Raw genomic sequence first — 17,846 nt, 5'->3', positions numbered from 1 at the left:
AAAATCTGAGATCAAGGATGTCGAGGCCAAGACTACTGAGGTCAAGGAAGAACTCCAAAAAGCACTGGCTACGAAGGAGGCCGAGATCAAGGTGACCGACGAGAAAGCATTCTCACACTACAACAAAAAACACTTTTAGCGACCTATTTTTTAGTCACCAAAAGTGTAATTTTGGTTGCTGAAAGTATCCGCGACATGAACAAAATTGGTCGCTGAAGCCCTGTCACTAAGTGCTTCAGCGACCAAATCAATTTTGGTTGCCTTTATAAATAAATTGGCGACCAAACATTTTCGTCGCCAAAAGACTAAAATTTCGTCGCCATTAATTAACATTTAGTCACTAAAATTAGCCTTCAGCTGGTGACATGTTAAGTTTCAGCGACATATTAATGCGTCGCTAAAAATATCTTTCAGTGACTAAAAGAATTGGTTGTTGAATGTTAAAACTTTTGGCGACCAATCAAGTTTTGGGTTGCTAAAAATTTATGGACACATACTTTCAGCAACATAAATAAAATGTCACCAAAAGTAAATTTACAACTAAAAAAACCTGTCACCAAAAATTCATTATTTATAATTTTTTTTTAACAATTTCCTTGTTCAATACATAATTCATAAACCTATAAACATAAGCAAAATATAATTCAAATTAACACACTTGTGCAAAGCATTCAAAATATAAACTTAATTCAAAAGTAGTACCATATTAAATATAAACAACATATCAAATCCAAAACATCCAATTTAAGTACAAATCTCTTACAATCCCAAACTTGAAACATGTAATTCCCAAAAACCTTCTAAGCTTGCAAATTCATAACAAAAATCTATAACAAAATATATTCAAAAATTCAAAATGTAATCCTTTGATGCTCCCCGAACTATATTTCATCCATATGCCAATCTATCAAACATATGAAAAAAACTTCAAACATGTAATTCCAAAAAACCTTCCAAGCTTGCAAATTTATAACAAAAACCTATGACAAAACATATCCAAAAATTCAAAATGTAATCCTTTGATGCTCCCCTAACTATATTCCATCCATTGCCAATCTGTCAAACATATGAAAAAAAAAATTATAATGTTAAAATGTTAATAATAAAGGTCCTGGTCTAAAAACATTAGTTTCACATTACAGATGAACAAATTGAGAGCAAATTTTCCTACGGTGAATTACAAAATTTCAAAATACCAAAATCAAAAAGTAACACATGATTCACTAGTTAAACTTGGTATATATGAACTAATTCATAAAGTTAGTTTTAATCTATCACATGCATCTACAATCACTCCCCAAAAGGAGATTTCAGAATTGTGTTTGAATGCTTTGCACTCATTCAAAGTTTTGGCACCCAAATCCACCGAATGCAACATAAGTTAACTGACACTCCAACAACAACAACAAAAAAAACTACTACTGCAATGGAAATTCATGAAAATTCAGCCTCACCAGTTTGGCCATTTTGTTGCTTCAGGCAATTCTCAATTTACTATACACATGATATAGAAAAGAACAAAAACGACTAGTAGCTCATTGGCAAAGCTAACAATGCAACAAGATGAAAGTCAAAAACCAGCAAAGATGGATACCAATAAATGGGTCTCTCTGTCCGTGTCTTAGACTTGCACAAGAAAACACATTCAAGCAAGATATTAATCATTGGAATCAACATATGAATAGGTTTATGAACAATAGCAATACACATAAAAAAAAGGGAACACAATTATCTTATAGGCGAAGTCAAGCAAGTTACTTGCTAATGTCAACTCATGAATCGCATTGGGCGTTTCTTCAAACTCTCATTCCTAAACTCTAGTTCCTTCCTAAACTCTACTAGTCTCCTTCTTGAACTCTTATTTTCTTTTCTCTAGTTCCTCTCTAAACCCACACATCCTCCCCGAACTATATTTCATCCACACATCTCATTTTCTTTATTTAGCATATAGGCCTCTCAACAGATTGAATTCAGACTGGTTTTAGCATAATCCGAATCTAAATTTGGTTTACTTGGCCTCTCAACATATTTTAAAATGCTACTTGTTATGGGATTTGACAATAGGTAGGTAGCTGAGAAAGGAGGAAATTGGTTAGAACTTAGAAGAAGAAAAATTAGAATTTAGTATCAACCCACATACTAGTGTAGTGTGTCATAATAGGTGAATAATACTTGGATTCATCTAACTCACAATTTTCAATTTCTAAAAATATAATCAACTAGCAACAATCAAGAAGAGGGATCAACCAACATATTAAGTGAAGTGTTTTTAGTGATATGAAAATTAAATTCTGAAAAGTATACTTACAGAGCAAGCTATCAATAAAATTCCTCTGATGAACAATCCTCTTGACCAACTTGCATGTTTGCCCGATCCTTGTACATCCTCATAAAATTTTCAATCTCTTCAAACCTTTTGTTTTGCATTTCAATCTTTCTAGCTTGCTCTTGTGTTACCAGGTTCTGGGCTGCAATTTGTTGTTGCTGGACCTCAGCCAAATTCTTCAATGACTCTATTTGTTTTTCCAGGCTCGAAACCACCTCAACATGTGCTTGTGTACTAACAGAAGATTTGGATGAGGATGGATTTCGACCAACTCCAAAGCCCTTTATGTATCCCGATTTACTCATTCCAAGAACCTCAATTGACAGTTGCTCCTGAGTTAAAGGTACTGCCCCAGGCTCCAAAGATTCTTCATGTCGCTTTTTCAAAGCTTCCTATCAATTTGTAAACAACTTTAACAAATAGAACCAATTACAGAAATATGTAACTATATTAATTGGCATACTTACATGTAATTCACCACATATTGGGGCTATCCAATCCGCCTTTCTCTTGCTCCAATGGGAATCTTTGTGGAAATCTACAATGTCAACCTTTGCGGTACCCTAATTCCGTCAATTTAAAGTAAGTATACATAATTAAATTTAACTCAATCACACTTTTAAATATATTAATTTAAAAGTAAGTATACATAATTAAATTTAACTCAATCACACTTTTAAATATATTAAATGCATCACCTCTCTATACATTGCAGCTTTAAATGACTTAGAGCCCATTGTATGATTATATGGTAACTTCGATCGACTATTCCTCCCTTTTTCAGCCAATTCCTACAAAAGTAATTGATTAGTAAAATTAAATTGAAATTGAAACATGATTCTTTAACTTATGAAGTTTTACCTGATGATCACTATTAAGCCACACATGATTAATCATGTGTACCCAAGCCTCATGGTCGACCCCTTTGTAAGGCTTAGTGTAAGGGTCAACACCAGCTTCTACCAACTTCGAGTAATGTGTTTTCATCTTGTTACGCCAACTTTTGTAAAGGGTTTTACACTTCTTGTTGATAGCTTTCCGAACCTCTTCATCCTCATCATAATCAACAATCTCAAATTTATCCTGCAAATATATGAATACTTTTATTAATATTAAACTGTAAGTAATGGTGATAATCTAACAATTTACAAATCAACAAATACAAGTACCCGAACTACCTGAATGATTGGGGCTTTATGAATCTCGTCAATCTTATCCCACTTACTTACGCCAATGATAGGTGCAGCCATCCTTATTTGTAACCCAACTTCATTTGCAAATGGAGTGGCATAAGGCCCTACTGGCACCTTGGCATCTGCAGGGACCCAAACAGGAAGTTTTTTGCCACCATTTTTTGCTATGAGATGCGCTATGTTCTTCCCTCGAGTCTGACCCCTTACCTGTGTAGAACGGGTACGCGAACTAATTGTAGATAGTGCAGCTTGGGTCGTAGCTTCATTTGTAGATGGTGCAACCTGTGTAGTAGTTGCATTTGTAGATGGTACAGCCTGAGTAGTAGTTGCATTTGTAGATGGTGCAGCCTGGATACATAGAGCATTTGTAGATGGTACACTTTGAGCAGATGGAGTTAAGTTAGATGGTGTATGTTGAGTAGGGGCAGCAACTCTAGCTGGAGCTTGCTGGGTAAGTAGAGCAACTTTAGATGATGCTGCACTTCTAACTTTACCAGGCCCTGCCATCTATACAACAACTCAATTATTACATGTGTGAAGCATATATAAAATAAGCAATTACATTAATATCAATGGACGTATGATAAAATCAATACATAAGTGATAACTAAACAATAACATGGCATAAGAGACAAAAAAAAAAATTAAGAAAGAGAAAGAGAGAGGGCCACACACAAACACAGATGCATTGAAACATATTCTTGGATAATCATTACGCTCAAACTGAAACAAGAAAGGCACTTAAACAATAGTGTCACACAAAACATAAAAATTTAAAGTTCCATGTCAAAATCCATATTACAATCAAAATGACTATATAGCTCATCTTCTCGGATAGTGACAATGCTCTTAGTAATCATCTTCATTATCGCATGTCTCTTCATCATCAACATCATCGTCGTTTCCTCGACTGACTGTTTCTAAAACCACCTCACTTGGGATAATCTGAGGATCAATGTCATTCCTATGAAGTGAGATTGTGACGGGGTCTTCAACACTGATTGGGACAACATTAGTCGTTTCATTCTGTTGGAATACATCATCAGGTTCAACGTCATCCTATTCTGGTACATCCCATATTCCTCGATGTTGTAGTCCTTGTACAACTTTCCAATGTCCACCTAACTTTGTATCATCAACGTAGAAAACTTGCTTCACATGACTTGGTAAGACAAATGGATCATCTTTATACCATCGACTTTTGACATCAATACTTGTGAAATGTGCATCAATGTGTAATGTTCTATTGCTACCGGTGTTGAACCATTCGCATTGGAATAAAACAACTCGATGTCCAAGTATATAATGCATCTCCCACACTCTATTCAAGTACCCATAAAAGTCAATTGTTTGTCCCTCATGCTCCCCTTCCACAACCAACCCACTATTTTGGCATTTACGACGATTGTCACGATCGTTACTATGAAATCGAACACCATTGGAAATGCAAGCTGAATACAAATTAACTATGCTACTAGGACCATTTGCTAATGACCACAATTCATCAATTGCTTCTGGTAATCCTTGAGCTCGTAACTGGTTCATCTACATAAGGACATAATCAATTTCAATCATTATATTAGTATTCATGTAAGTATAAGTCAATAAAGTTTACGCTTATATCTTACATGTTCTTTGAACCACTTGGGGAATTCCTCTTTTTGTCTCTTTGTGATGTCACGAGCACCTTGATTTTCTAAAAGATTTTTATGTTGCCTATTTACAAACATATAGTTGATAAGTAACATATTATATTGAAAACATAATTTCACATAAAAAAATAAAAATAAATAAAAAAACAAGATAAAAACTTACTCTAGATAATGGTCCAACTCAAGGCTATTATTCAAGACAAACCAATGAGCCATTTCACGTTCTTTCTGAGACACATCAGAAGCCCTTATCATTAGCCTAAAAGGACGAACATCTTGCGTAAAGACCTCTAACCCCGACTCATGCACACCAACATCGACATTTCGTTCCTCTCGATTAAATACAGTTTCAACCCCACCCAGATACATTGAGCAAAATGTGAGACACTCCTTGACAATATAAGCTTCTGCGATCGAACCTTCTGGACGAGCTCGATTTGCAACATACCCTCAAGTAGCCTATGAAACAAACAATAGAATACTTTTATTACACATACTCACATTTTTATAAATATATATATGTATATAGTTTGTGCTACAATTTAACTATTCTAGTGTATTAAGAAGTTAGTAAGTACCTTTCAATGGGATACATCCACCGATATTGCACAGGCCCACCAAGAATGGCTTCGCGAGGCAAATGAATAGCCAAATGGACCATCACATCAAAGAACGCTGGTAGGAAAATTTTCTCCAGCTTGCATAATATGAGTACTATGCGATCCTCTAAGTTTTTCAAATCCTTCACCTTCAATGTCTTTGAGCAAAGCTCTTGAAAGAAATTTCCCAACTCAAATAATGCGACACATATATCATTGTGAAGATATCCACGCATTCCAATGGGAAGAAGTTGTTGTAGAAGGATATGACACATGACTTTTTAGGCCTGTTAACTTATCACCTTTTGTGCTTACACACTTTGAGATGTTTGCCGCATAACCATCAGGATACTTAATTGACTTCAAAAACTCACAGAAACCATGTCTTTTATCTGAGGACAAGCTGTACAATGCTGGGGGCTTTTCAAATGATCCATCGGCACGCCTCTTCAGGTGCAACTCCTTCCTTATTTTCATATCTTCCAAATCCATGCGTGCTTTTTCTGTGTCTTTGTTCTTTCCATCTATACTCAATAATGTTCCAAGCAAACTATCACATATATTCTTTTCTATGTGCATAACATCTAGGTTATGTCTGAGTTTAAGTGTTTTCCAATATGGCAACTCAAAGAAGATGCTTTTTTTGGTCCAATTTAATACTGGATTTCCCCTTTTTCTTTTCTTATTGGCTGGATGCTTTCCAAATGGTCTGTATGTCCCTGAATCCAATTGTTCTAAGATTTGTTCCCCTGATAACTCCAAAGGTCTTGACACAAACTCAGCCTTACTGTTATAAAGTCGACTCCTACGCCAAGGGTGGTCATCATGCAAGTAACGGCGAGTGCCTGTGTACCCTATTTTACCTCTCAACCGTTGTGAAGATGCATTCTTGTTACATGTAGGACAAGCCAAATAACCTTTCGTGCTCCATCCAGACAAGTTTCCATATGCAGGAAAGTCATTAATTGTCCACATAACAGCTACATGCATTCGAAAAGTTAATTCAGTTGAGGCATCATATGTAAGCACACCATCTTCCCACAACTCCTTCAGCTCATCAACTAATGGTTGCATGTAAACATCGATATCCCTACCTGGTGCTTGTGGTCCAGGGATAAGCAATGACAACATACTAAATGGTTGTTTCATACATTTCCAAGGAGGCAAGTTGTAAGGCACAACAATCACAGGCCACATACTATATGAGTTGCTCATGTTTCCAAAAGGATTAAAACCATCAGTAGCCAACCCTAACCTCACATTTCGAGCCTCTTGGGAAAACACAGGATGTTTCCTATCAAAATCCTTCCATGCCTCACCGTCAGCCGGGTGTCTCAATATCCCATCATCTACTCGCTTTTCTTTGTGCCATCTCATATCTATAGCTGTTTTTCTCGACATATATAATCTCTACAACCTCGGTGTCAACGGGAAGTATCTTAAGATCTTATGAGGAATTTTCTTACCTTTTCCATCATTCAACTTGTATCTGGACTCCTGACAAATTGGACAATTTTCCAAATTTGCATTCTCCTTCCAGAAAAGTGCACAATCATACTTACATGCATGAATCGTCACATATCCTAAGCCTAAGTCACGCAAGAATTTTTTGGCTTCATAAAGGGTCCATGGAATCACTTGATCACTTACCGGTAAAAGGTCTTTTAATATCCCCAACAACATGTTGGATGATTTATTGCTCCACTTGTTCAACACCTTCACATGAAGCATCCTAACAACAAATGATAAAACAGAAAACTTACGACACCCAGGGTACAACTCTCTTTGAGCATCATTCAATAATTTATCAAAGGTGCGCACATCCTCTTCTTCAACATTATTATCCACATCATCGTCATCGTCCTCTTCATTCCCGTCATTTTCATTATCATTCATGATAGTCCCCATGTAAACATCTTCTAACAAATTTAGGAATTCATCTTGATCTGCATCTGTATCTTCTTCCATTCTATCCCCAACACTTCCATAGTCATTGTGGTTGTCATGATTCAATACATGAGATTGATTAATGGGAACAGATTCCCCGGGATGCACCCAAGTCTTATAAGAAGGGGACATACCTTTCGCGACCAAATGATACTCCACAATTTTACTGGTGTGTTGTTCACAATTCAAACAGTCCATACAAGGACAACGAATCTTATCATTTGGCCTTACATTTGACATTGTGAAGTGAACAAAAGCCTTCACCCCATCTCGATACTGGGAACTCATCCTATTCTTAAGTAACATCCAACTCTTGTCCATATTTGGTCACCTACAAAGCCAACTATTTCGTTTCACAATTAAAAAATAGAAAAAAGAAATCCTCCACTGTGAAAAAGTATTGATTAGTTGAATGGATTAGATGGGAAAAAATTGAATAGAAATCACATCTAGTTTTTTATTTTTTTTTATAAAGCATGTTAAAAAAAAAACAAAACTAATCAAATTCAATCAATTTCTTTAATAGATGTGATTTTAGCAATTTGACTTATTTATTTGAATTAGACATGGACTTGAGATTTTTAAGCAAAACACAACCACCCCCTAATTAGCATATTTGGTCTTATCTTATTTATATATCACATAGTTTCTTGGATCATCTAATTGTTTGTCATATCATGAATGCTCAAAACATTAGGATTCCATATTTTTATGTACGTATGTGTTATGATACGTTCACAGTAGTAAAAAGAAACTAATAATACAACAAGTGAATTCTCTAATAGCTACAAATTTAATATAAAAAAAATGTCAAAATTCTCCAAATAAATTAAAAAAGCCTTAACAAATAGTCAAATATTACCTGATGTAGTAATTGCCCCCAACGAACAAGTGCAGCTTTTTTATCTCTATGCATTAACCGATAGCCTATAAATCAAAGTTTAAATTAAAATCGCACTATACACGAAATTAATGGAGAGTTATGAGCATGAAATGAATGTCAAATAACATATAAGGATACTCATGTCCTGTCTTCAATTTTTTTTTTTTTTAATTTTCTACCTTATTTGTCCTACTAAATTTCTTCAATTTAATATTCTGTAATTCATAGAATCAAAGAGTCAATGCAGGCACGAACCCCATAAATTAGCAGCACAGATCCAAAATTTAGCATGATTGTCTCTCAGATGAGAAATAACAGAAGAGGATGTACCAGATACTTCCTACCTGGTGTTCATTCATTTATTTATTTTTCATAGGAGAGGGATACAACGATGTGTTGTCCCTGAAAATGATGGCCATTTAAGAATTTCTCAAGCTCTATCATGGGCCTAAAAGCTTGCAAACAGTTGGTAAATTTCCCTTGAGATGGTGATTTTGTCAAACATGTCTCAATAATTTAATATAAGAAGGCATGTGTGTCACACTGAAGCACATTAAACAGCACGACAAGCCAGCAACAGAAAAGGATCCACTTAAGGAAGAAATTTAACTAATTTATAAGTTACATTCCATAAGTTTAGTGAAGTAGTTTGTTGCTGATAGCAAAAGAATATCCCAAGAACGAAGAATCAGACCACCTTTTCCTTTATCTTCCCAATTGAGTATGTCTTTCAGAAAATTGTAGATAGCAAGTTATCAATTAAGTGAAAGTGTTACTTGGTTCCACCTTCACTGTCTTGGTTGGTTGGCTTGTCTACTGGGCTTCATCACATGGTAGATCAATTGTACAATTAAAAGCCTCGGATAGATTCATCCAGATAGAATTAACTTTGTGATCAATCCAAATCAATCTTTTAAATCCTCTAAGTTCAGCAGGTAAATCAGTAAAAAACAAAAATATTTTCTGACAAACTACAATCAATATATGGGAGAACATAAATATGGGAGAACATATATATGGGAGAACATAAATATTTTTTGTCACATGGCAAAAAACAAAAAAAAATAATATATATTTTCTGACAAACTACAATCAATAAAAGCAGTTCTCGAATACATATATATATATATATATATATATATATATATATATATATATATATATATATATATATATATATATATATATATTGAATGAAAATCAATGTATTAACAAAAATCACAAGAAGAATGGCAGCAGCATCCATGAATCATTCAGTTTCATGCACCATGAGGAAAAAAAATGAAGGTAATGAAAACAATGAAGGTAATCTTGAATCATGCCATGTTTGAAAACAATGGTGTATTACTTGTTAGTCATAATATCAAATGGGCAATCTGTGGTAGTTGAACAAAAAAGAAAAAAAAACTTGCAAATATCAAATAAATAAATGCATATTAATTTCAAAGAACAATTTATTATACAGCAGTGGGTTAGATTTCAGTCCAATCCCTGAAGACACGCCAGATATATAGTTCATCTAGGTCACACAATAGATATCATACATATCAAAAATAAAATAAAAATTAGTTTATTTCACCTCTATAACTTAAAAAATTGGTTTAAGAAAATACATTCAGAATATCATTTGGCCCAGAGAAGAGAACATCGATCTGCCAAACAGCGCTGCTGCTGCCCAGCGCTGTTGCTACTGCTGCCCAGCGCTGCTGCTACTGCTGCCTAGCGGTGTTGTGCCATTGGCATTCGACGGCTCGAGAAATTAAGAGGGAGAGGGACTACATTCAACATATATCAGAGATAGAGAAGAGAAGAGGGGATCGACCCAAAAACAAGGTGCGATCTGCCGCCGTACAGCTTCGGTGCCTTTCAGATTCGGCGATGCAGCAGAGGGAGAGGGAAAGGGAGAGGGAGAGAGAAGAAGAAGAAGAGAAGAAGAAGAAGAAGAAGAAGAGAAGAAGAAGAAGACATTACTTGGAGCAACTTGTGTGTGCCGTTTCAGATGGAGTGAGAAAGGGAGAACAAAAGTGATGGTCACTCATCAGTTAATTACTTTTGGCAATAAAAAATTAGGGTAAAGGCAAATAAATTATTGGCAACCAAATAAATTTGGTTGCCATAAATATTATTCAAATTTTCGGTGACCAAGTCATGCTTGTCACCAAAGACATATAATTGGCGACAAAAATTTTCGTCGCTAAAAATTAATTTGGTCGCCAAATTATTTTTAGCTCTCCCGCGCAAAAAAATCACTTGGCGCCAAACTCAATAGTGACCAAAATTTTAAATTTGTCACCAAAAGTTTAGTTTTTAGTGACCAAAACCATTCAATCACCAATGATGTATCTTTGGCAACTAAATTTTTGTTTGGTTGCTAAAAAGCGTTGCCAAAAATGTTTTTTGTTGTAGTGTCAGAGGGGCAGGCTGTCATCTGTGACGCGTACAAAGAACAAGTCAACCAAACCTGTAACCGAGGCTTCTACCTGAGCTAGACCACAGCTCTAAACAAAATATCTGTCCTTATGGACTCCGACCTCCGAGATATCAGCAAACTCCAAGTGCCTTTCCCTTCGCCTTCCAAAGGATCAGGCGGTGAGGCCAATGAAGAGGAGGTTGAGTCCGACGACGCTAAAAAAGAGGAGGAGGTTGCTAAGGGGGCCAAGTCCCCAACATTGAATGATCAAGTCATGGACTTGACTCATAATGAGGAAGAAGACTTGGTCTCCAAGGATGCCTCTCTCAAACAAACAACTTCTGAGGCCGAGTTTCGTTTAGCCGAGAAAAGCTTAGACCAAACCCTTCTGGAAATTGACGCCGAGATGGCGACGGAGAAGAAAGCCACATTGTCAATCGAGGCTGACACAACGCTAACAGCCGAGGTTGAGCAATCTAAGACCGATGCCCACAATTCCAACACTAAGGAATTTTTGCATTGAGCTTTACTTTTGAACAATTTGTAATTTTCTGTAGCTTTTGGACAAGTAATCTCTTTTGCCAAGCCGAAGTGCCTTTCTATTTTTGAACAAGTTTTTCTTGAATGCATGCTTGCCTTCTTTCTTCTTTCCTAAGTGTTGAATGATTTGCTTCATGTATGCTTACTGCTTCTATCCCTTTCATGCTGTCATACTTAGAATATTTTTTGCATCTCTTCAAAGTACACCTTAACTTGTGCAATCACTTCGGGGTAAAGTACATTGGATAAATATTAACTGTTTGTCTCGTTTTACACTTAAAACACCTAAGCTAACACTTAAAAATATTTCAAAATATTTTTTACAAGTGTTACTTCTTTAAACTTATTCAGTCAAGTATTGTTTCTTTACTTCTACTTGATATCTTCTGTCAAGACCTCAACATTTCCAAGCTTGGCAACCTAGTTGGTCATCTCGAGTAATATATACCTCGGATACTTCTTTCATAATTATCTCGGCTAACTCCAACTTGTAAATTTCTCTGAAATTCCAACAAGTGTTAAGCCAATTTTAGCTTATAAATTTTTCTAAAAAATTTTAACAAGCCCCAAGCTCTTAAGTTTATTTATCATTCCTGCTCTCTACCCCTAATGTGAACCTGAGTTCCACTAGAGTTCACATTATATGTTTATGATCTTTTGCCAAAGTCATATTCAAACAAAGACTAGCCGAGGTCCAACCTTGTGTAGACACCCCATTTTTGACCGACCTCGAGACTCAGACGTCACCAGTTGAGCGTTTGGTGATATTGCATAATGTGCTCGTTCAGAAGTTTCAGAGTCTTGGCCGTGAGCCCTGCCTCTGGACTTCCGAACCCTCTTCTGTGCCTTGCCTCGGTTTGCGAACCAGATTCGGTTTTCTCTGTTTCTTTTCCTGAGGGGAGGGAGAGGTCCCGTAGACCATCTCTCAGTGGCCGTGGGCTACATTTTGTGGCTATAGGTCATTTTGCCCATTTCGGAACCCGGTTCCCAATTTTCGGAGCCGTCAGGCCGTGTGCCTCGGTTCGAGACCGCTTAACCATCTCCTATTCCTCCGGTTTTTGGCGTACTTCCTATTTACTCCCTTTTGAGGGACACTGAGGTCTGAGAGACCCATTTCGTGGTCGAATGCCACTTTCGGTGCTTAACAGGCAGTTTTCGGGGCCCCGAACTGCGCGTTCTGGCCCCCGAACATTCGTTTTGCATCGGTTTTCGTTCATTTTTGGCAGGTACCTCTGTTTCATCACCAGGAAGGCCGTAGAAGGGTGGGAGGCCAGCAATTGTTTCAGCAACCAGTTATATATCCTCCGGCGCCCTCCGACGCCCGCTTTTTCTCACTTCCGAGCCAATGTTGAACACCCTTGGGCCATTTTCTTGAACTTTTAACCACATATTTGTGATGTACACACATGGGAGGACACCAAAAGTTGGTGGCCAGCCAGTAATTCCACCTGACGCTTTTGAACCCTTCCTAAAAATGGCCTATTCTCTCTCCTGTTTTACAGTTGACAATTTTGAACCACAGGGTTGTGTTGAGGACACCTGGGAGGACACCAATTTGTGGTGGCCGGCCATTAATCTTCTTGACCCTTGGCCGGCCGGCCATGGGGGGTGGCCGGCCGGCCACCTGAAGCTCCAAAAACTAGCCGGCCATGATCCTTGCAATGTGTACATTACAGCTGTACACTTTTTCCCCCCAAAAAACCTGTATCCGGGGGGACAACTTTTGGGGGGAAACTTGGCTTGTTTTCCCCCCACTTTTTCCCTCCTTTTCTCCCCCTATTTGGTGTATATACTTGGCTGGCCAGGTCTGAAAAAAGGGTTAGAAAATTTCCCTTCAAGCTCTTAGCATTACATCTCTCTCCCTCTCCATCTCTAAGCTTCCATTCTTCAAACCCTACACCATTTTACACTACACCACCAAGCCCTACCCTTCCATCCTCCACTCCAGCAGTTTGAGGGTGTTCTCCAGAGCTTAGGGGTGCTGCAAACTCAAGCCAAGAGTTGCTAAAGACTTGTCTCCAAGGGTAAGTACCAATTCCCTCTTTTTGAGCTTAATTTTGTAATATTTTTTTAGCTATTTTGCCTGTTGTTTTGAGCTCCGACCAAAACTGAAAGTACCCTTTATTTGAGCTCCATTTCATGTTTCATTAAGGGAATTTTGGCATTTGAGATCCCTATCTTGCACTTGCTTCATTATCCTTCTTATATACCGCTATCTTGCATAGTATTTTTAGCCTATGTGTGATCTGTTTTGGAGCATGATGTAAACTGTAGATAGGCTTATTTTGAGCCCTTATTCAACATTGAAGAAGGGCTCATCACTATTTGGGACCTCCATGTGCCACTTGTCATTATATCCCTCTTTGGTCCCCATTTTTGCATGATTTATTAGCCCATTATGCTTCTATTTTTAGGATCTTTTCAGAACTGAAAACAGTCTTATTTTGGCCCATTCTTCATGTTTTATTAAGGGCCTTTCATGGTTTGAGGCATATTTTATATACTTTGTGTTATATCTCCCTTTTGGCCTCATTTTTGCATAGCATCTTGGACATATTTTCATACTGTTTTGGGTCCGACCATCAACTGTAAAATGCTTTATTTTTGGCCCCTATTCAACATTGTTGAAGGGCCCATTTGTGTTTAAGGCCAGCAACCACTACTTGCTTCTTTGGCCATCTTTTGGCCCATTTCTTGCATGAGAGTTTCGCCATACCTGTGCTGGTTTTTGTGGTTTTCCATAAACTGTAAAAGATCATATTTTGGGCCCCTCTTCAACTTTGTTGAAGGGCCTTAATCTGTTTGGGGTCAGAAGCTGTGAGTTGTTTCATTATCTCACATTTAGGGCCATTTTTGCATGCTATTTTTGCCCAATTTGTGTTTGCTGTTTGGCCATGCTTTGAACTGTAAAAATGCTTATCTAGGGGCTGCCTTGCTTCTGTCTTTTCATCTCATGTTCAAATTTTGCATGCATTGCATAGCTATAGGCCATTTCATGCGCCAAATTCATGTTTCGGGACTTGTTCCATGCATCGGGTATAATTTCGCTTTGTTTCGGGGTTGTTTTCCCCCTCGTTTTGCTACAGATTTTTGCATGGTTGCATATCATATTCCATGTCTTTGCCATGTCTCATTAGAGTGGCATTTCGGTGCCTGAGGGTCGGTCCTCGGTTTGCGTGCACGCGTGCACGCATTTCGAGTTGTCTTGTTTTCATCTGATGGCCTCCTATGTGAGTGTGGCTGGGGCTCTCTCATGTTGGTGTAAGCCCATTATTGCATTGCGTATGCCATTTCATCCATAGCATTGTGCATGCTCGGTTGTGTATTACCTCGTGCAGCGTGTATGCCATTCCATAACATTGTGTATGTTAGGATTGTATCTTAGTTGCATTTCATGCATGTCATGCATATTGCATCGTGTTCGGGATAGGAGTTAGCCCGGGCATGGGAAACGAGGTACGTTTCGTACTCCGAGTGACGGAACGTGTCTCAATTCCAAGTCACCGACACTCTGGATCATCCATGATGGAGTTAGGTTCTTGTTGTGTTTACGCGTGCATTCATTCTATATTGAGTTGCACATTTCGACTCCTCGGCCATCATGCATCGATATGCGTGATTGGTGGCACGAGGATCGAGGCATGCATATATCTGTGAAAATACATTGCCATGCCCCTTTCCTGGTCTCTGTTGCAGCAAAATGAAGAATCAGCAACTTTTTGGAGCTCGACGCGCATTTCAAGAAAAGGTGTAAACAGAGGCTAATTGGGGCATCGTCATGGATTTCCGCGCAAAGGCAACCCGGGCATGCATCATTCATCATCCGGAAAGGAATCAAGGCAGTCCCTGGCTTGCATGCCAGTTTACAGCTTTCTTAGTTAATTTGTTAATTAATTAGGAATTTGTACATATTTGGACTGTAATATTTATTTGGACTGTAATATTCTTTTATTCGGGACTGTATTATTTATTCGGACCCCCTGCGCGAGGGTATAACTGTAATAAGTGTGCGTGTGTGTGTTGTATGTCTTCCAATACCTGCTTATGATGGTTAGATTAGGGCATATTTCAATTCGCATACAGTATGACAGCATGTTTGTATCATTCATCTATTTTGCATGCACCGGGCTCGGTGCATCATACTAACTGCATTGTATTTTCAATTCCAAATTGAATACATGTTAGCTGTAGCATTCCATATGCCATGTTTAGAATAGCCGAGCCTGCTATAGTTTGCATTTTTGCATGTGTTGCATTAGGCATTTCTATATACTTAGGATTCATGCATGATTTCTAATGAGTTTTTGTTTTGGCTTGGAGTACTCGGTGAGTTTTATGCTTTAGCATCCTTGCATGCGTGTGAGTGACTGCCATGAATAGCATGCTTACCATGAGGCTAATTGCTTATGTGATATAACTGCCTGAATGCCTGTGGGTGAAGGTAGGGTTATTTGGATTGGGACAATTCATCAAATGTTTATTTTAAGCCCACTAGATAGTGGCAAAACCATCTTTTCTAAGCCCACCTGCGGGTGGCAAAATCTGCATTTTAAGCCTACTTGCGAGTAGCAAACCATCTTTCAAATAAACAAGCATGAAATGTTTTGTTCCAATTCAGGCGACCCGGTCTATACTTGTATGCTGTGCGCATCACATAGTAAAACTAGGCTAATAACCGGAATAAGAACATACAATATTTTCAAAAATAGATATTATGGTTAGTAGAGGCCAATCTTTGATCGGGCGAGCGGGGTGCTCACGAAGTGACTTCCCCAATCGTACCCAAGTTCCCGAGCCGAGGCAACTTTGGTGATGACGGACACGTGGCCTTAGGCAAACGAGTTAGGGTTTCCTAAATTTCTCCAAAAATAAAATATTTAGGTGGCAACTCTGTATCTGGCAAAGCAGTCCATGTTTGGCACTTCTTTCAAAAATCTGTTTTTCTCAAAACGATTTGCCGGATTTGGACTCTTTGGTTCAGACTTAGAATCGTGACAATTTGAGAGTCCTGAGCTGTAGTGACCCCAAATGAACAGAACGGGAGCTCATTCCTCCCGGGGTGTTCGGGGACGTCTACAGTTTCTGGCGACTCTGCTGGGGATTTAGAGAACTTGACTCGAACTCGTGATATCTGTTTTTGACTACACTTGTGTGTTTCTTTGCATTGCATTTGCATTGGTGCGCCTAGGACACCGTATTTTCCATCTGCTATTCCTGAACGGTTTGCCGGAGGCTTGTCTTGTCAAGGCATGACCATAAGGCTGACCGGTTGTGGGCTCTGCCAGTATGGGAACACAAACCCCGGTTTTACCGGGGCACCCTCTTTGACCATTCGACCTAGTGCATATTCGGATCCATAGTGACCATTCCAAACTAGGACAGGTTGCTTACCCGTTTATAGGTTGTTTGAAAACCGCTGTGTGTGTAGTGAAACCCTAGCTCCTGACAAAATAGGACAGGGAAACCCTACCCCAACATAGGGGTGTTTTGGCTCTCATCTTACTTGTTATGTGCTTTTGGGGTGCGTCTCCATACAAATGCATGTATCAGTTTACAGGGTTTGGGCATCAGGCCTGCGGGCGTCAGTTCAGTATTGTGGGTATCAGGCCTACGGGCATCAATCAGTATTTGAGAATCAGTTATCTGCGGGTATCAGATTCAGATTTGAGTACAGTGATTGAGGACAGAGATTCAGGGATAATAATCAGTGTTGGAGGACAGTGTCTATTCAGCTTGTCAACTGTGTGTTGTTATGCTCGGCTATGTGTCATGCATTTATTTTAAGCTGCTATGCTGTCCGTTTATTTGTTTATTTATTTCCTTTTCGCTTTATTTATCTTTTGCTAGGGTAGTTCCAGCACAATTGCTTCCGACCCAGCAGACATTCCCCAAGCACTTTGGACACGAGGTCGTCGACTCAATCGATCCGAGGATCTAATTGACGGACAGCCAGTGTTCCATTCTCTACCCCCGGTTATCAGGCAGAGACCGAGGAAGCGCAGTGTATCCGAGCAGAGGACTACCCCGTCAGTGGACAGTCAGGTTGGGATCCCAATTACTGCTATAGAAATAGACTTGCCAATAGTTCAGACGAACCAAGGCAGCATGGCAACACCGACAGGAGTCGAGGAAAAGATGCGTCAGATGCAAGAAACCATGAGAGCCATGCAACAGGACGCCATTCGCCGGGATGAGTTTGTCAAACAGCAGGCCGAGATCATGGCCCAGCAGGCCGAACTGATTACCAGACTGCAACAGCAGAATGCGGCATCTGCTTCACACCAGGTCCCTCCTCC

The 17,846-nt window shown here is 38.6% G+C and overlaps 2 protein-coding genes across 2 annotated transcripts; both read right to left on the bottom strand.

Moving 5' to 3' along the window:
• Positions 1-4,368: 4,368 nt before the first annotated feature.
• LOC114262695 (uncharacterized) lies at positions 4,369-7,171 on the bottom strand. The gene is made up of 7 exons (XM_082912249.1): positions 6,073-7,171; positions 5,750-5,942; positions 5,483-5,630; positions 5,335-5,399; positions 5,148-5,235; positions 4,591-5,064; positions 4,369-4,545 (listed from the first exon to the last, which is right to left on the bottom strand). The coding sequence occupies exons 1-7, from the start codon at positions 7,169-7,171 to the stop codon at positions 4,369-4,371; spliced, it is 2,244 nt and encodes a 747-aa protein (XP_082768375.1).
• Positions 7,172-7,180: 9 nt separating this feature from the next.
• On the bottom strand, positions 7,181-8,038 carry LOC145815842 (uncharacterized). Its single transcript, XM_082912248.1, has one exon. The coding sequence runs from the start codon at positions 8,036-8,038 to the stop codon at positions 7,181-7,183; it is 858 nt and encodes a 285-aa protein (XP_082768374.1).
• Between the last annotated feature and the right edge of the window lie 9,808 nt (positions 8,039-17,846).

Source organism: Camellia sinensis, chromosome 2 (genome assembly GCF_055761805.1).
Source record: "Camellia sinensis isolate YWXY chromosome 2, ASM5576180v1, whole genome shotgun sequence".
NCBI lineage: Eukaryota > Viridiplantae > Streptophyta > Magnoliopsida > Ericales > Theaceae > Camellia > Camellia sinensis.
This window is presented reverse-complemented; position numbering and strand designations above follow the sequence as displayed.